Genomic DNA, 20,132 nt, shown 5'->3' with positions numbered 1-20,132 from the left:
AGAATACAATTAAAATCAAAATCTGACTTTATCTTTGCTATAATAAAAAGTAATAGAAGAAAATCACTGAAAGGAAATAGCTTTCCTACTATGTTTCAAGGTAAACACCAGAAAAAAATCAGTAAGAAGAACCACAGTTTTTAGCACCCTTCATGGAGTAGACCAACGGATAAACACAGGGACAATGTATTTTCTTTAATTAGGAAGCCACAGTTCAAGTAGTAATGATACTGCCACCACTACTGAGTTTGGATGACCTTGGATGAGTTACTAAAGATCTTATTTCCACTTCCTCATTTCTAAATTAAGATCTGCAATAAACACCCTACCTATCACACAGGAATGTTTAAGGAACAAAGGAGAACTTAAATGACCTTTGAGAAATAGAAAGCACCATACCTGCATGACAGGTGTCATAATTTAACATCACATTAGTGTTATTTATTGTCTTATACTGTCCTTGTTTCAGTCTCCATCTTGCTGAGCTATTTTCACTCCCATTCCCAAGAAGTGTCTCTTATTTTGACCATTAATGTGGTTCCAAATTATAATTGCTCTGATGCTATTTCACATACTGCAGAGAAATGTAAAAATTGGAGAATAACTCCTAAGCAGTCTCTATGGCAGTAGAGTTTTACAACTATCTTACTAAAGAATAAAGTGAAACTGTTAACATACATTTCCAAGGTTGCTTACTAATACTAGATTATTATAACTCTTCATAGGAAACCTGTGAATCCATCCTCAATTGTGCATTGGAAGAGGTCAAGCAATTTCATGAACCACAGAAGCCAGAGCGCAGGCTCTTCGGGTTCCGCCTCTGTTCCCAGACACCATCATCCACCAGCTCAGGGGCTGTGGTTCCAGAAGTTGGACTGGTCGTCGATGGGAAGACGCTGAATGCCATTTCCCAGGGAAAGCTGGAGAAGAAGTTCCTGGAGTTGACCCAGTATTGTCGGTCTGTCCTGTGCTGCCGCTGCACGCCACTCCAGAAGAGTATGATCGTCAAGCTGGTGCGAGACAAGCTGAGCGTCATGACGCTTTCCATAGGTATCCACTGTGCTGAGACTCAGGTGGCAGCTTGGCAGGGACGATCTGATGAGAGGCCTGGGCCAGAGGTGGGAGGACAAGTGTCATAGTCAAGATGCTTAGCCTACGGGTCATTGTCTCAGGGGGAGAGAGTGCAGAATGACAGTCAAGACGTGGCAACTGGGAGGTGACACAGAGGCTGAATAGAGGGGGAGAGTGAATCAAAGACCTTGGACTAGGAAGTCAGCTAAAGAAAAGTCAAGACTTAGATGGAGGCTGACACCAACAGGACCTTGAGTTCAGGACATCCAGGTAGCTCAAGAAGTGTTACCATCTACAATGTATACTCAGGCCATCTCAACTGTGGGATGCAAAGCGTTTCCCCTTCAATACTTTACACATGGCACAGCCTCAGGTGTTTATGGATTTGATATTCTTCTGAGGGTCAATGGTGGCTGGTGGGGATATTTTAAAGATCAGGACTGTCCCATGTTAAATTTTGTATGTTCGTTTCTAAATACAAGGCCAGCGCAAAGCATAGTCTCAGTAAAGACTAGCTAGTTGGTTGATAAAGAATTGCTCAGAAGGGGCTAACCTTTAATAAAATTGAGGCAGAGAGCTAAAAATTGTACTTAACACCTTCCAGGAACAACCAAACCTGGTTTACAAGAATCTTCATGATCTGGTCTTCATGCCTCTCCAGCCACATCTCCCACCATGGCTGCCTTCTTCTTCCCAACGCTTGGCTCCCAAGCGTTCCAACCTAATGAAACTGTTTACCATTTTCCATGGGCCTTGTCCTCTCTCACTTCAGGGTCTTTGCACAAGTTATTTCCTCTGCCAAACACTCCTTCTTCCAATCCCATCTAACTTTGCTTTCCTCTAGGGGCTCCCACAGCACCCAGTACTCATAGCTCCAAAGCACTGTCACACCTCCTGTGATGGCCTGCTCTGGGGACCTTTGAGTATAGGAGCTATAGCTATAACATAGCATTAGCATAGCTATAGCATTATAGCATTATAGCTATAGCATTATAGCATATAGCTGTAGCATTGCTTGAGTATAGGAGCAATGTCAGCCTTATTCACTGTTGGATCCCAGGCCCAGAGCATAGCAAATACTGCATTCACTTTGGGACATTCTCACAGATGGTGCCAACCTCTCTTCCTCATCACATACATGGAAAGAGATTTTCTTTCCTGGCATTTCAAACATGATGGGTCTCTTCCCGGTCTTCAGGTAAATACAGTTCAGAACAACAAAAAAAAAGTGGAGGAAGAACTTTAGCAACTGTATTCTACTTTTATACCCTGAATTGCCCTCTTCAGAAATTCAGACACACCCAAGGCAATAGCCCAGGACTGATTCCCTGGGGTTAGATATTGGCTTCACTCCCATAACAACAGAAACAAAACCAGCAGGGTGAGAAAATAGCACAGTTTCACATTTCTACTTCTCCCGGTTAGCTAACAGAAGAGGTTAGAGGTTGGATTTGTTCTGCCATGGGGAAGTTTAAAATTATATATGTTATGTGATCTAAAAAAATTACGAGAACAAAGGCTACTTCCAATGACAAAATTTTTAAGATCAATTACCAAATAATTAGGGGAAGAATTATTTGATCTGTTACCAAATAATTAGGGGAAGAATTATTCTTTCCCCCCAATCCCATATCCTCTACGATGAATAATATAAATTTAATTACAGTTTATGCTGAGAAGCCACTGGGGAAAGAGGTGGGGCCAGGAAGAGGATGAAGTCCACATGGTCTCCAGCAGGGGCGGGCATGTTACAGCCTGCAGGCCGGATCCAGCCCACTGCATGTTTTTGGATGGATGCTAAAAACAGTTTTTCTATTTTTAAATGTAAAATTTGTAAAAGACTAATAGCCTTTCAGCAATAACAGTTGTTTGATTTTCCTTCTTGGCTCACAAAGCCTAAAATATTTACTATCTGACCCTTTACAGAAAAAGTTTGCTAAACTCTGATCTAAAAGATAAAGCGCTGGGGAGATTCTGGCCTCTGGAGAAGACCTTGCCGTATAGAGTAGCTGTGGCTACTCAATTTTAATTAAAGTTACGTAGCATTTCGCCAGCCCAGTTTCCATAGCCACATGTATCTAATGGTTTCTGTACTGAACAGTGAAGACACAGAACATGTCCATCATCACAGAAAAATCTGTTTAACAGTTCTGGTTTAAAGAGAAGCCATGTCTGTGTGTGCGTGTGCGTGCATGTGCACGTGCATGTGCGTGCGTGTATGTGCGTATGCATGCGTTTGTGTGTGCATGTGCATGCCTGTGTGTGCGTGCATGTGTGTTTCCATGGCCTTGCCTGCAGCTTCCCAAAACAACTCAGTTCATTGAATGAGAACTCAATGTGACTAAATGGATCTCAACAAAAATATTCATTTTTAATCTCACTTTCATCTCATTTTTCTAAATTCAGAAACAAAACTTAATGCTGTCCTCTCCTTGGACACTATTAAAAATCTCTCATGTCCAAATTGTTCAGTTTTCTTAATTCCATCAGTATTTCAAGTTTGACTTAGTCAGGGAAGCTAAGAGCCCAGGAATCAGAAAGGTCTGAGCTCTGATTCTCCTGGCTCCCTTATCTGGCTGGATTACCCTTAACTATCTCTGAATCACTCATATTCTACATTTGCTCATCAGTAAAGTCCATCGTAGCATTCATGAAGGCCCTTTTTTGTAAACTCTAAAGCACTGCCCACATCTCACTCAATCACCATTGTATCCCCAATACCTAGCATTGTGCCTAGAAAAAAAAGACACTTAATCAGTACTGTATTTGTTGAATGATAAAGAAAAAAGTAGGGCTTCTTGTCCAAAGAAGAAAAGACAACTCTCAGGCTAAGTACTGTAGCAGTGACTTTCTATAGGACTATTCAGAGCAATGTTAAAAGAAATAGGGACACTTTAGAGCCATGTCATTGTCACTGAGCAGTTGGACCAGGCATAAAGGCATCTCATGACCTCTCTTCTTTCAGGTGATGGAGCAAATGATGTAAGCATGATTCAAGCTGCTGACATTGGCATTGGCATATCTGGACAGGAAGGAATGCAGGTATTGTTGACTGTTCTTGTTTCTTCCTTAATCTTCTTTATCCTTATTGGAGATTTAAGGAACTCCCCACAGTGTTGGAAGAACTTCTGTTCAAGAGTTTCCACCTACATCCACAGTTGCAATGCCCTCCATAAGTAAGGACAGACATAAGGACATTTGAAAACATCTTTCAATTCCCATTTTAGTCCTGATGGCTAGTTTAACCCATAAATTGTTTGGTACACCTTCATGGAGGACCTATTTAGTCAAAATTCAGCTTGGAATAAGCATGCGAACTTGACAGCTAGCTTTTCCCATTGAAATGACCCCATTTTGTGCTTTTTGAACCATTAACAATAATTTTCCCACCACCAGTGCAGACATTTGGCATTGCCTAAATTCGTTGATGAGGATAAAAGAGCATTGACCGGAAAGCCACAGATAGCTCTGAGTAGTACCCTCTGAGTGTCTCCCATGTGTCCACACTCTGTTAGACTCTTCACATTTAGTATCTCACTGGATTTTAATAATCACCACAACCCTGTGTGTTAGGGATTGTTACTCCATTGTTTTCAGATGGGGAAACTGAGGCTTGGGGAGTTTAAATAGCCAGACCAAGACTCATACCAGGATTTATGACCAGGTGTGTCTAAACATGGCTTCATACTTTAAAAGAATACACAAACTATGTCTAATTCTGGGTCATCCTGAGCTCCACGCAGAAGAAGAGCCATCTAACCAGCAGCTCCATCTGCGAAGGAGCCACTGGCCTGCCTTGGGAGACGGTGCGGGTGTTCAGAGATTTGGGAGTTACTCGAATGGAAGTCCCTCCTCTCTCGTTAACGTCACATCCCTGGCGCAGCGCCTGACACATCCCGGGCCATGTAAATGCTTGCTGGGTAAATGGAGGAAGGACCAGCCTGCAGCACTGGTCCTTCTGATCTGCCCTCCTTGGATTCCAGTGAGGTGTTGATTTCGTGGAAGAGAGGGTGGGGTGTCAGAATCCAAAGAGCCACCCAAGAGTGAACACATAACGACCAAGGGGTCGTTCAGACCCTGCCAGCTGTGGACATAAAACAAAGCGTCACCCTTGAGGGGGCCTCTTTGGGCGTCGGTGGCCATGGGCGGAAGCTGACCTGTGTGCTCTCCCCCTCCCAGGCTGTCATGTCCAGCGACTTTGCCATCTCGCGCTTTAGGCACCTCAAGAAGCTGCTGCTCGTGCATGGGCACTGGTGCTACTCACGCTTGGCCAGGATGGTGGTGTACTACTTCTACAAGAATGTGGTGAGTAGCCCCATGGCAGTCTCCGCCCTGGGCCCGAGGAGTCCCCACCATGGGGCCAGGTCTGCCCACAGCTTCTCAGCATAAGGGAAGGAGTCAGGCTGGCCTGGATTTCGGATCCTGAAACTGTTCCTTCTTTGCTCAGTGACCTTGGGCCAAACTATTCACTTCTCTGGGCCTTAATTTCCTCTCTGATAAAATAGAGCTAATACTTTCCATTTTTGTGAAATTACTGTGAGAATTGACAATCCTATATGGAAAACACCTGGAACGTAGGGGGCGTTTTGTTTACGAGCATAGACTGTGGAATCCAGCACATTGGGTTCAAATCCAGACTCTCATAGGTGGTGATGTCCCTAAACCTCAGTTTCACCATCCGTAGAATGGGGGTGGTCATAGTACCTTTTTCATATCTTTGCTGTGAAGATTAAATGAAAGCTGTATATAAAGTAATTAGCATGTAACAATCGCTCTCTAAGGTTAGCCATTATTTTTTTATTATCATTGTTGTTGCTGTCATTACTCATAGAGTTAAATTTCACAGATGAGATTTATTTTCTGATTGCAAGGAAGAATGATTTCAAGAAAAACTAGCCTGACTTGCATCTTAGGTTTCCTCCCCAGATAGGGCCCCCCCCCAATGTTAAGAGCTATATCCCAGGACTGGGGAGAGTAGAGGTGACAGTTCCTCACAGAATATAAGACTGGAGCCCATAGCTTCAACCTGTGACCTGCACGTCACTTCGGCACCACCAGGTTTCTTTACAAGGGAGTTCTTGGAGGCAAGGACACGAAATGAAATATCTATTGCCAAAGATGTTTGGGGCGAGGAGATCATCTGGGTTGTAATCTCACGTGACTCTAGCATGCTGTGTGACCCTGGAAAGGCCACTTACTCTCTCTGAGCCTCAGTTTGCTCATCAACAATATGGGCAGACTATGACTCTCTCTGTCCCTAGAAGTGTTATTAAGAGGCTTTAGTGTCAGAGCTCTGGAAAGCACATAGCACGGTACAAACAATGACATGGAGATATTAAAGGAGATATCCTTTAAAACGCGTTGGTTTCTGTCTTGTTGATAAGGGCCCAAAGCAAGCATGCACCAACTGAGGCAGGTATTAAAACTGTCAGAAGATCTCCTTTGAAAAGTCCTTGATTAACAATGGGTATGAGAAGTCAGAACATTGAACATCTAGTTCAAGGACCTTTCAGTCGTCCCCATAAGTTTCCAAATAGAATCTGATTCCTCTTCGCATGAGGAAAAGGGAAGGATTAGACCGAGGTGATGGAAAAGAAATATATTGGCCACGCAGTGCGACAAAATTGCAATTTTTTTCCCCCTCTTGCTTCATTCTCGCAGTCTTTCTTTCAGGTTCTGACAGAGTCATTCTCGCTCAGGAGTGAGATAAACAGCACAACAAAAAATAATGAAAATTCGATCAACTGGATGGTAATATTATCTCAGCAAGTCTATGCAAACAAGTCACTTCCATTTGACTCGAAACTCACTCTGAGCAAGAAAGACTGTTTACTTAGAATTCAAAATGCTTGTTTAACTTTTTTTTTTTTTTTTTTTTGGTATCCAAAGGAATCATTCTTTTGAATAAGCACAGCCTCCTCTCTGCATTAAATTTGTGAAATAGAAAAGAAAATGTTGCCAGCCAGCCAGCCAGTCTTTCAAAGCTTAAATGATATTTATTTCTAGCCCAATGCCACGCTCGAAATCGCGGTACTGAGGCCACATAATCTCCCGGTTGCAATTAGAGGGTGGAGAACTATGACTTTCACATCGGAAACCAATTTCAGAGGGGGATTAAAACCCTGCCTGCTCTGAAATTTGAACAATGAATTAATGACTGCGCTGTAGCTTCTCGAGGGGCACAGCAGGCGTCCAATCTCAGCGATGTTGTCGCCGGGCTCAGCGCCCTCCCTGCGAGGTGCAAAGGTTCCAGCGAGGCAGAAGAAATAGAAAACAGGCAAGAGCCGACCAGGGCACCAGCAGGAAAGGAGCATCCTGTAATGTGAAAACTCCAGGATGAGAGTTAGAACAATAGAGCTAAGATCAACCTCGTTTCCTCCAATAACTACTGAATGTCTGGTGTGTGTCAGGAACGGTAGTGGGCAATGGGCATAGAGCAGGAATGGAGCCAGCCGCGGTCCCTGCCCCTGTGATCTTTACCATCTACATCAGGGCTCGGCAAGCTTTTCTGCAAAGGCCAGATAAAAAATATTTTCAGCTCCTTGTGTAAGCCAAAGATAGTACTGAGAAAGGTCGGGGGTTGTTAAAGAGCTTTGAAAATTCAGATGCTGGTTGTACCACTTTCTAGCTCTGAACTTGGACAAGGGGCAACTGCTTAGCTAGGAGCCTCAGATTCCTCATCTGTAGAGTGGGGCGAATAATATTAACATTATTGTTAATATTAACATAATGACATTACTGTTATTAAACATAATTAACATTATTGTTAATATTATTGTCATTAACAGTATTAACATTATTATTAATATTGTTAATAGTATTAATATCATTGTTAATATTATTATCAATATGTGATCTTATATTAGCATAATATAAAATATGCTATTAATATTATTGGCAACAGTATTAGTCTTGCAAAGTTGTTAGGACACACTATAGTGTGTATTGCACATCTGATAAGGTACTATATACTAATATACCGATATACTATAATGCACATCACACACCTGGTACATATAGAAGCTCAAATAAATATAATTGGTGTCACCACTAGTGATAATATTAATGTGTTAATATTATTACTGTTAGTAATAATAATGAATAGAGAGTTTCTTCAAAATAACACAGGCCCAGCAGTTAGGAAATGAGAATTTCAGTTTGAACACAAACCTGCCAAATGATTTCTTGCAAGACTATTCATGTCCCTGTGCCTCCGTTCCCCCAGAACTGAGTTCTAATCCTAACTCCAGGACCAGCTGCTTACATGACCTTGGTCAAATCACCAAAGCATATCACAATACAGTAGGCAATGACAGTGACCCAGTCTGTCCACAGGTGGGGAGATCTTACGTGCAAAAGAGCTTTGGAAAAAATAAGCAATATTTAGGCAGAAGATGCTCTTACCCTCTGAGTTCCATGATCATTGGGAAGATGTGAGATGAACCTTCTCACGAGGTTGTCTTCTCGCCGGGCTTCCTGCTCATGGTTCAGTCTTTATTTCTACCGTCACTTCCTCGGTGACATCCCTTTTTGTTTCCACACTACTGCCATTCATGTTTCATATGCCCCAGTCTGGACACTGCTATTCCCCTCTGACAGATGACAGAATTATGTTCAGACAAGTTAAGCCATTTTCCCAAGGTTACACAGCTACTAAGTGACAGAATTGGGGTTTCACAACCCAGCCCTCTCTGCTCTTAACACTACCTTCCAGTAAGTCCTCAATGTCATCAATAGGTTCCTAGAAACTGCAACTTTAAGCAAATTGAGGTACAACAGGACCTCAAATAACATCATTTCATCCAATGCTGTTTTGTTGTAACGTTGATGAGGAAAAAAATGGTGGTGTTATATGTCACTTTGCTTAACGTTGTAGTTTCTAAGAGCCTATTGACAACGTTAAGTGAGGACTGACTGTGTACTCAACAAGTCAGCGGGGCTCCCTTCAGGTCCTGAGGAACATTAATAGCAATACAGCAGGAGAGGAGGAGCAACAGGTCCTGCTGGAAGGATGGGACTTACCTCTAACCCTGACACAAGCCCGCATGTTACAAACGAGGAGACGGACGCTCCAGCCACGCGGGAGCTCCTAGGCTGGTGACCGGCTGCGCTAGGCGTCCCTCACGAGGCCACGCTCTCTGCCCGCAGTGCTACGTCAACCTGCTCTTCTGGTACCAGTTCTTCTGCGGTTTCTCAGCCTCCACCATGATCGATTACTGGCAGATGGTCTTCTTCAACCTCTTCTTCACCTCCTTGCCGCCTCTCGTCTTTGGAGTCCTGGACAAAGACGTCTCTGCAGAAACCCTCCTGGCATTGCCTGAGCTGTACAAGAGTGGCCAGAACTCCGAGGTAAGGGGCTCAGACAGCCGGAGGAAGGTGGCCTCAGTCTCTCCCTGACCTCTGTCTTGTCCCTGAAGGCATCGGAGAAAGAGCCGTGGGCCAGGGGTCAGGAGCCTGAATTCTGCCACTGTGCTGCCACTTACTTTTCATGTGACTTTGAGTAACTCCTCTCCCCATTCCTGGCCTGTTTCTCGTTTGGTATTGAGGGTATTGGAGCAGATCAGTGGGCATTTCTCTTTTTAATCATTTCTTAATTATATCACACATCGATATATGGGATGGCCCTAGTTGAAGGAAGAGAGGGAAGGCAGAAAAATCCCATGCCTCTTAGTGGGTGCCTTCAGGCCCTGAGGAGTACCAACAGCACCCAGTTTGGGGACCCCCGAGACTGGCAGCTGTCATAGTTTTCTCATCACTGCGTAAGGCACACATAAACGAATGCTTCTGTTCACATCAGGAAAGGCAAAGCTTAGAACTCAAGATTATGTATGGTCTAGAACTTGCTGGTGTCAAGTAGACAAAGGAAGGCCTAAGAAGCAATCATGGGGCTTCCGAGAAGGCCCAGAAAGGCCACACTGCAGCCCTGACTGACTTGGAGACGTCAGGGGCAGGCACTCCAGGCCCAGCAAGGAGGTGGGATGAAGGGATCACGGCCGCCTCAAAGGCGGAGCACTAGGAAAAGGGACTTGGAAATGCCAGGGAGTATCTTTGCAGCTGGGGGAAGGAGGGCAAAGCCAGATGTGATGTTTGAGGGCAGGTGATTTGTTGTGGACAGCCAGCAAGGAAACAAGCCCAGTGGTCACCCAAGGACTAGAGGAGAGTGACAGAGCAGTCCACACAGTTCGGACAAAGGAAGCGTGGGGGATAGTGGACATGTACATCTTGGGGTCTTCTAACTCCACCCTTCCTATCAGCGTGCTGGCTGCACAGCCAACTCCTAGGGTATCTACTATTAAAAGAGGTTAGCATACCAAACACCAAAAACTGTAAAGCTTTCACTGCTCCCAGGGAAGGCACAAAGATTGAAGTACAAAATGAGAAGGCTCGTCCCAGAAGCCATTGAGCTCTGTCTCTCGGAAATCTATGATCCCAGGCTGTGATTGAAGTCTCCCTTTCAGATGCCACTTAGAAACCTTAGAATCTCTGAACTTACCAAGTCTGCAGTAGCACTAGCAATAGAGCTAACGAATAACTGGGCACTTACCGGATACTAAGGCATGATTGCGTTTAGTCCTCTCAAAACCCAAGGAAACAGGTGTGCCCATTTCATGGAAGAGGAAATCAGTTCTCAGAGCAGTTTAGTAATTTTCACAAGGTCACACAGTTAGTGGCAGAGCCGAGACTTGAACTGAGGTCTATCACCCTCAAGCCTGTGCTCTTAATCACTGCGTTCTGTTAAATAATTGCCATGAAGATAAGAGGCACTGTAAGCGCCATATCCTCTGCCCAAGCCACACACAAGAAAGTTGCTTGCAAAGAATAGAGGCTCACGTGGATGGGGGTAACTGATGGCGTGTTCTTTCCCGGCAGTGCTACAACCTGTCGACTTTCTGGATTTCCATGGCGGATGCGTTCTACCAGAGCCTCGTCTGTTTCTTTATCCCTTACCTGGTAAGTAATACAGTCCTATTCAAACCACACAAATCACAGGTAGAACCGGCCCGTTTATATGAAATTTCAGGCTGGTAATGTCTTTCTGGACACTTCAGAACAGGGGCTCCAAACAAGTGGCCTGCAGGCCACATCCAACCCAGGGTGTTTGAAAAGTCGGAACACTTTACCCAAACATCTTAACTTCTGGTGGCTCTTGAAAAACCAAAAGCTATCTTTTCCCTGAGCCAGTTTATCTTCATGGCAAAAATCTGGGGTTGACTTGTAACTCTGCTCAGAAGCGGAGCATGGTCTCCAGTTTGCCAAAGTCCCCACCACTCCCTTTTGTCTCACACCTGGCCGTCTTCATTCATTAACTGTTTCCCACTTGACTGCTGAAGGTATTTGAATTTACTCTTCTTGATTTTCATACAGATTTGTGCTTCCAAGGTCAAGGCAGCAAGTTCTGATAATAGGAGATGCTATATTATACTGAAATAAATAGGAAGAATGCAGATAGCCCAATCTCAGTCTGATTTCCCAGTTTAAATAGAATTTAGATAGCAAAGGATTCCTGTATTCTTTTGGGACAGGGAGCCAGGATATGGGGCAATTGCCACCAGCTAAACAGTGGTGCTTGCCCAGCCTCTAGGCTCATATTCTTTTGCAATTAGCAACACGATGGGGGTAGGGGAGGCAGGCATTTTTGTGCTCTGTTTGAATTTCCCGGCTTACAATACCCTCTCTGGCCAGGCCTCTGCTTTCCTTTCCTGCCGTATCTTTTGCCCTTCCATATGCTCAATAGACCTATGGCGGAGGACTCTGGCGTTCTACAAACCCACGGTGTCCACCCTCAGTTCCTGTGTTGGAACTGCATTTCCCCCCTCTTTCAAGCAATCGACCCCCCTTATTCTGGTTTCTGCTGATATGTCTTCTCTTCTGTGTTTCCAGGGTACCTCATACTTGCCTCTACTATAGCTCTTACCCTCTTAAATTGTAACTCTGCCCTGCCTCATAGACTGTAATCTCCTTGAAGGTAGACACAGAAGTAGCCTCAGCAGTTAGCACAGTGCCTGGTGGGTGCTCGATAAATTCTTTCTTCATTCATTCCACAGTCATTGTACAGCCCCCATTGTGGCTTCCTCTGACAAACATGTTTCTAAATGATTTAGTACTATCAACTCGCTTCTCATCTTGGTCCGTTCCTTGGGTCAGGTTCACATGGATGGGCAGCTGGAGACCCTCTTCTCTCCCTGTTCCTCCCCCTCCCTTGCCACCTGCCTTCACTGAGGCTTTATAATCACCGTGTCAAAGCCAAAGCCTTAAGTGCCTGGGCACAGTAGACAATGACTGCTTGTCCCCCCCTCTGCAGACCTACAAGGACTCTGACATCGACGTCTTCACCTTTGGGACACCGATTAACACCATCTCCCTCACCACAATCCTCTTGCACCAGGCGATGGAGATGAAGACATGGGTAAGGGTCCCAGGGCCCCTGGGGCTTAAAAATTGTGTTCCTGTTCATTGGCTACATTTAGATTTCTGAGTCGTTTCACTCTGTATTATTGATACACTAAGTATATACACATTGACTTCCTACCTATGTCTCACTGGTACAGGGATGAAAGAGGTAAAAAAAAAAAAAAAAAAAGGTAAAATTCCTGGCCTCAACTTGCTTGTCATCTAGCCAGGATGCTAAAACTAACACATACAAAACATGAAGACAATTAGTTGCAAAAGTAGATAATTTTTTTAAATAGATAATATTGACAAAAAGTTCAGGGGTACTCACTAGACCAGTGCTTTAGTAATGAATCATCTTCTTCCTTTAGAATTTTGTATGTTATTCTTTAACATTTTATAACTTTTAAAACTTGCTGTTTATATCAATGCAATAATTATAAAATCCAGGAAAGTAGAAACCTCAGTATGTTTTCTAAAATTATACAACACCTTTGATCACAAAAAGCCTAAGTAGTCATTTACTTTTAAATGAATATGATCCCAACTGACTAAGATATACATGCCATCTTCCAAAGCTAACCGGCTTTGAAAATGAATAAACTACCGCCACATGTGGAAAAAATGGACTCAGCACACAAACATAATATCGAGGGGGGAAAATATGATTCTATTTATCCAATATTTAAAAACAGGTCATATAGGGAAACCTAGATAGGTAAAACTGCAAAGGGTAGCATGGAAATTATTACCAAAGTCGGGTTGAGGCAGAAGATTTAGGGATCTTGGAGGTATGTGTGTACAAATTCTGGGTGGTGGCAATGTGGGTGTTTGCTTATAATGATCCATTAAATTATGTTTTTAAAAAAATTTTTAAAACAGGTGTTGCATTTTTTTTTTTTTTTGAAACAGAGTCTCGCTTTGTTGCCCAGGCTAGAGTGAGTGCCATGGCTGGGCTCAAGCGATCCTTCTGCCTCAGCCTCCCAAGTAGCTGGAACTACAGGCATGCGCCACCATGCCTGGCTAATTTTTTCTATATATATATTAGTTGACCAATTAATTTCTTTCTATTTATAGTAGAGATGGGGTCTCGCTCTTGCTCAGGCTGGTTTCGAACTCCTGACCTCGAGCAATCCAACCGCCTCGGCCTCCCAGAGTAGGTGTTGCATTTTTAAAAAGTTTAAAACAGTGTGAGCCAAGAAGCATAGTTGCACTGGCCGCCGAAGCAGTACCTTCAACCGTGTCTACTTCTTCTTTCCCTCCGCAGACCATCATCCACGGGCTAGTCCTCCTAGGCAGCTTCCTGATGTACTTTGTGGTATCCCTACTGTACAATGCCATCTGTGTCACCTGCAACAGCCCCACCAATCCCTACTGGGTGATGGAGGACCAGCTCTCAGACCCCACTTTCTACCTCGTCTGCCTCCTCACACCTGCCGTGGCTCTTCTCCCAAGGTTTGTGCACTGGGCTGTTTCATCCCTAGTATTATCAGTCACCCCCTCAATATGCTATTTTCATAACCCAAGAGTCATGAGTTTGATCTCTGCCAGGATCCTTCAGGCTGTTGTTCTAGAGCAGGGGTCCTCAAACTTTTTAAACAGGGGGCCAGTTCACTGTCCCTCAGACTGTTGGAGAGTGCGCACTGTGGGCCCGGGACCAGTCGGCTGCTAAGCAGGACAGGCAGCGGTGGCAGAAACACCGATGGGCCGGAAAAATGTCCTAGGCGGGCGGCGTGTGGCCTGCGGGCCGTAGTTTGAGGACGCCTGTCTAGAGACAGTCTCCTAGGACAGAAAGAACAATGAACCAGGAGGCAAATAACGTGGACTCTGGTCTCAAGTCAGCCACAGAGTAGCAAAGTCACCAAATCTGGTGTGGCCTCGGTTGTAACATCTGTAAAATGGGAGTAATAATTCCTACCCTCCTGCCTTACAAATTTTATTGTGTGATAAGAAATCATTTTGAAAAGCTCTCTGGGTCCTTCGTGTATTAGCTTAAGCGTCTCCCACTCAAGTGCCTACAGGGAAAGGCAAGCAACCACAGCAAGCCAGATGAAGGGTAGATATTAGAAGAAAAATTTCAATATTGCTCAAATTTGTTTAAACACTCACACACACAACTCATATAAAATCTTCATTAGCCACATAAATCATCCATGCCCAGAGACTATTTCTGACATTTCCAGGGTAAAACCTCCGCATTCACCTTTTCCAGAAAAATAGCAACAGCAGAAATAATGCCTTGCCTTGCCTTGGAGCTCACTCTCAACATATGCTCTCATATCTAGCCTCTCATTTTGCGTCTGCCATCAGCTTACAGTTGGGCAGAGCAATGGTCTAGTCCCACTTGCTCATGGGACAGCTCAGGTCCCAAGAGGGACCAGAATGTGTACATAATCCCACCACAATTCAGAGGCTAGTCCTATTCTGCAGCCCACACTCTCCCATCAGAGCAATCGGTGAACTTGACAATGATGAGCCCATAGGTGAGACTTGGCCTCTCTCCATCTCCAAGCTCTCACCACTCTGAGCATCACAGTTGAGCCACCTTGTCATTCTAAGCTACAGTCAACAGGCAATTGCAACATTGTACAAAACTTTTTCTATCCCCAAATTAGGCATCAACAGGCCTTGCTTCTTTTATTAAGTTTAGTGGCTTGCTTACCCTAGTTTGATCTCCATTTTTCTTAAGCCACTTCAGAACCTCAACCTCCAATGCAGGGTTGGAGGCTGAAAATACCAAGATGGCGAATACCGTTGCAGTCAGTGAACTCCATAGGCGTTGGCTGAGTTCTAAGTATTTGCTCTGTGTACAGCCTCCCCGCTCGGCCCCTGCTGGTCTTCTGCACCTAATCTCCTGACTCCTTGCTTCAAACTTTGGGCTCCACCAAACTACTTGAACTTCCTTAAAGGCCCCAGGGCCTCTCGCCTCCCTGCCTTTGCTCTCGCTATTCCTTCTATTTGGAATTCCCTTTCCATCACCAAACCTCCTCGCCCTTTGACACCACGTCAGGCACGACCAATTCCAGAGGCTCTGTGACCTCGCCTGCCCTCCTCGAGCTGAGACACATCCCTCTCTCACATGTCCCCAGCATCTGGGTGTATCTCTGTCACTCCTCTTTCCCATTTATCATAAATTATTTATATGTCCTCCATCTGACCATCAATTCCCGGAGAGAAGATGTCTCCTTATCTTTATTTAACCCTCACCTGGCTCAGTTCCCATCACATAATCTGCACCTATAGAGGAATGAGCAATAGATGCTGAAGGAACAAAAGATGAATAAAACAGGGCCCTTGCTGTTCATAGCCTGCTCTCCAGTGGATGATTTGGATGTAAGTCTGACCACAACACAGGTGAAAGTGACTGGCATTAACAGAAGCCCTGAGGATAGAAAGTGGGACACAATCAAGAACAAACACAAGTTCCCCCACCCGCCCCCACCACCCTTCCTTCAGCCCAACCTCTAGGGAGAGACCCCTGGGAGGGGCCATGAGCATCATGTCCTTGTTAGAAGGGGCATCACACATGTAGGTTAAATATTTTGTCTCCACTTTTAAGGTTAAACACAGCTGTGATCACCACTGGCCAAGTGTGAGCTCCTCTATTCTATATCTTATTTGGGGTATGGAAAGAGAAATTTATAAGCTCCACATTCTCTATCTCTGCCTTGACTAGAAAACATACTTGGAGCCAGACTCTTACAAGGGTGAATCAGGAGTTTGATGAGAGGCCTTAAAATGTATGCAAAGATGGTTGGCACGTGTGTTTTGGGAAGACAAGCACTTCACCTTGCAGCTTGTTGAACAGATGAGAGGCAAGTTAGGAAAAAGTTAGCAAATATTTACTTGCTATAACACATAAGTTAAATCTTTGCTTATTCTATAGTATCATAATAAAGCTGAATGTCTGTTTAATTCTGTTTACTAAGAAAGGCAAAGAGATTTTTCTCTGATAGTGAAAGGATTATTCTAATAGTTCTAAAGACTGCTGGCTTGTAACCTTGGAAAATGACTGTTTGTTTACAGAAGGCTGCATGATAGAATGTTTGCTGTAGAAAACTGTATGTGTTCACTGAAAGTTGTAAGTGATATTTATCATAATGGAGATTGATTTTGCTCACCAAGCTTGTAATAATTAGCCCACAAACCATGGCCTCACTCATCTTGGTCTAATTAATTCAACCAGTTTGAAAGGACAGAGAAAACTCTCTTAAACTAGAAATATAGATTCATGTAAATTATTTTACAGATAAAACAAAATTAACTAGTGTACTAACCTTAAAACCCAATGCAGCTTCTTAATTAGATACAATAGAGAGTAACCGTCCTTGGACACTTCTACCTTGGCTTTGGTGACTCTACACACTCTTGGTTTTGCTCCTACTTCTTCTACTTTATTTCCTTTGCTGACTCATGTCCTTGGCATGGTGTAGGTCAAGCCTCTGTCCTAGGTTCTCTTGTCTTCTAACTTTATGTTTTCCCCATAAACATAGCAATCATTGCTATGGATTTAAAAATCATTTTTAACAGATGAATCTCCCCATACATCCCCAGCCCAGACCTGTCTTCTTAATTCCAGACACATCTTTCCAGCTATCTGTTCATCACCGCCACTGGGCATATTAAGTCTGAAGAAACTGGGAGACATCTATAATTTATTCATGACTCCACCCTCTCTCACCACCACCATCCCAGAAACCCAGGTCTCTTCCAGAGTTTCCTACAGCAGATGCCACCCACTCAGGACCAAAGCAGGGCCCTGGGAGTTATCCTTGACATCACCTGCTAACTCAGGCCCATATCTAGCCTGTCACCAAGTCCTGACAGTTTTTATCTGCTATGTATTTCTCAAATTCGTCTGCTATTGCCATTTGTACAGCCACCACCCCAGATAGACTATTAATAACCCGTTTACCCAATTACTTGAATAGTATCCTATGGGGTCTTACTCTAGCCTATTATCATTTATCAAAGTGTAATTATATCACCTATTTATAACTCTTTAAAGGCTTCCCTAAGACCTTTGCAATAAAGCATGAAAACCAAAACCCAGCCCATAGTTCTTGCCAAGCCCTTCTGGGTCCTATTTCCCTGCTGTAGTCCTTACTCGCCACACTTTGGTCATTGCATCTGGGTTTCAGTTCTCACCCCCTTTGCCTGGCTACCTCCTGTATTTCTTCCTCAAGGAAGGTCTTCCAGACAGGATCAGGTGTTTGACACTTTCATCGCTCCCTCCAGTTTATAACTGTATTCACATGTTACATGAGAGAAAGAGCCTTGTCTTACCTCTTTGGGGGCTGGCCCATTGTGGGGACTTGAAAGTACTTGTTGAATAAATGGGTGGAGGAGGAAGGTGGTGGCTTGGAGGAAAGGTTTACACTAAGGAAATTCCAGTTTACAAGCAAGAAGTCAAATCTTCCCTGGAACACATGCATGGCCCCAACTACCTCATGGGCGAGATGAGAAAGAATGGAGGAAATCTTATCTGATGCCTCGGGTCTACTGTAGTCTTCAGAAATTTCTTGCCCACTGTGGGGTCTCCCTGCCGCTTTTGGGAGAATGGGAGCCTCTCTGCTTATAAGGCTTTAAGAAAATTTTTTTTAAAGAGACTGTTTTTGGAAATGACCTTAGATGTCCTCTGGGCTAAATGGGTTACTTTTTAGATAAAGCAACTGACACATGGAGAAGGGGATTAGTTACCCAGTGGCACAAACTGCTGTATGCTTTCCTCATGGACTACATAGTTTAATTCACCTTCTCACCCCTTCCCTGACTACACGTTGAACAGAGAGAACATTCTAGGCACATATAGAGACTCCCAATACCAGAGTCTACTACAGGCTGCAAAAACCCTGAGCCACTCAATAGAGATCTCTCTCTTAACTTCTCAGAGACCTCGAGAATCCCACGTCACCACTTGGGACCTCTGTCTCTTTATCTAGCAAATAGCAATAATACTGTGACGTTGTCAAGTCAGCATGGCCCACAGACAGATTCAAGAAAAGAATATGGACTTTAAAACTACTTAAAAATCATTTAAGTTCCGCAAAGGCTTAACATTACAAAGCAACTGAATTTTCCTAAATTCAAATGGCCCAGAAATAGAATGGGCTGCCTTGTGCATGGTAGATAAGAGACAAGCCTCTGAGTCTAGAGAGCTTGGTTCTGACCATAGCTTGACCACTATGTGGTTTTGGACGAACCACTAAATCTCTTAGCTGCCTCAGTTTCCTTATCTGTACACGGGGAAACTAAAGTACTAACCACATGGGATTGTCCAGAAAATAAAATGAGTTAATTATATGTAAAGCACTTAGAATAATCCTGGAACATATAATAACTGTTGTTATATTTTGTTGTTGTTGTTGAGCTCCTCAACATTAGAGGTGCCCAGGCATGGACTTGATAAGCATCAGTTAGTGCAGTAAAGGACCTTGCCCTAGGCAGGCAGTTGAATTCTAAGACCATTTTCAATGCTGAAATTTATAAAGTCAACAGCAATCAGGAATTATCTATCCTCTGTTATTTCCCACCAGGTACTTTTTCCTATCTCTCCAAGGGACCTATGGGAAGTCTCTTATCTCAAAAGCTGAGAAAATTGACCAACTCCCCATGGATAAAAGAGACCTAGAAATCCAGAGTTGGAGAAGCAGACGGAGGCCCGCCCCTGTCCCTGGCGTGTCTGGGCACACCCACCATCCAGCGCCACCTGGCCCAGAACAAGCCTTCAGAGCCAGCACCCCAAAGAGCTCCAGCTCTCGCAAGCGGAAGCACATTGAGGACTGGGTGCTCCATGGGCAGAGAGGCATCAGAGAGCACATGAAAGATGACCCAGGCTCCAGGGACTCCTCTGCTAAACTCTCATCTGGGGAACACCTTCTGGGGCCTAACAGGACAATGGCACCTGGACCCAACCCAAGTGGACAGACCAACATGTCCCGGCGCTCAAAGGGCGGCAGCCATCGCCGATCCCAGAGTTCTCTGACCATATGAGGGGGCTGCAGGACTCTGTGCAAACTCAGCAGAGGCTACCAAATCATGGGCCCAGGTAACCCTTGACCCTTCCTCTTCATAGAGGGAAGAATGTGCCAGTCTTAATCTTTTCTCCCCACCAGGCTTGACTTCCTTGGAGGAAGTGCTGGCTCCTAGGGCCTTGATACAAAAAGACTGGAAAACCTGTTGGTCTCTAGTTTTCTGCTGCTTCCAGGCAGCCCATCTTGCAAACAAGTTTGTATAAGGAGGCTATGTTTCTGTTGCATTGAGTTATCAATTTTTTTAGCCCAGAGACATTCTTCAGATAAGTACAGCCTATGACCCAATGCAACTGGACCATAAGTTTCCAAGGTCCTAAGAAGTGTATCAACCCAGGCAATATCTCAGGATATGGAAGTTACTGGGCTTGTGTCAAGGGTTAAACTGTCAGAAGAGACCCACGTACACAAGGGCTTCATCTCAAGCGTATGCTGTGATGGCCAAGTCAGTGTTAACATCCCTTCCACTCACAGAGAGTTGGGTCTGCTCTTTGTCTCTAAGACAAAGAAAAACCACATCTAAAGATGAAAAGTGGATTTGAACTCAGTGTCACAGACACTTCCGAGGGTTGTAGAGTCAAAGCTCATGTAAGAGGCAAGAAGAAGAGACATGCTGAAGGGAACAGGTGCACCAGATAC

General features: G+C 44.2%; 1 protein-coding gene across 2 annotated transcripts in view; it reads left to right on the top strand.

Annotated features, from left to right (window-relative positions):
- ATP10B (ATPase phospholipid transporting 10B (putative)) overlaps nt 1–19,859 on the top strand; it is a 90,210-nt gene extending 70,351 nt beyond the window's left edge. For both annotated transcript variants that reach the window (XM_075996260.1, XM_012786334.3), the window contains 8 exons: nt 726–1,050; nt 4,037–4,113; nt 5,251–5,376; nt 9,220–9,420; nt 10,942–11,022; nt 12,374–12,478; nt 13,730–13,917; nt 18,999–19,859. In XM_075996260.1, coding sequence (XP_075852375.1) covers nt 726–1,050; nt 4,037–4,113; nt 5,251–5,376; nt 9,220–9,420; nt 10,942–11,022; nt 12,374–12,478; nt 13,730–13,917; nt 18,999–19,455 — 1,560 coding nt within the window. In that variant the 3' untranslated portion in view covers nt 19,456–19,859. The remainder of the gene's footprint in view (nt 1–725; nt 1,051–4,036; nt 4,114–5,250; nt 5,377–9,219; nt 9,421–10,941; nt 11,023–12,373; nt 12,479–13,729; nt 13,918–18,998) is intronic.
- Nucleotides 19,860–20,132: the final 273 nt, after the last annotated feature.

The sequence above is a fragment of the Microcebus murinus genome, chromosome 21, assembly GCF_040939455.1.
Source record: "Microcebus murinus isolate Inina chromosome 21, M.murinus_Inina_mat1.0, whole genome shotgun sequence".
In the NCBI taxonomy this organism is placed as follows: Eukaryota; Metazoa; Chordata; class Mammalia; order Primates; family Cheirogaleidae; genus Microcebus; species Microcebus murinus.
The sequence above is the reverse complement of the archived record's forward strand: the minus strand, read 5'-3'. Positions and strand labels throughout refer to the sequence as shown.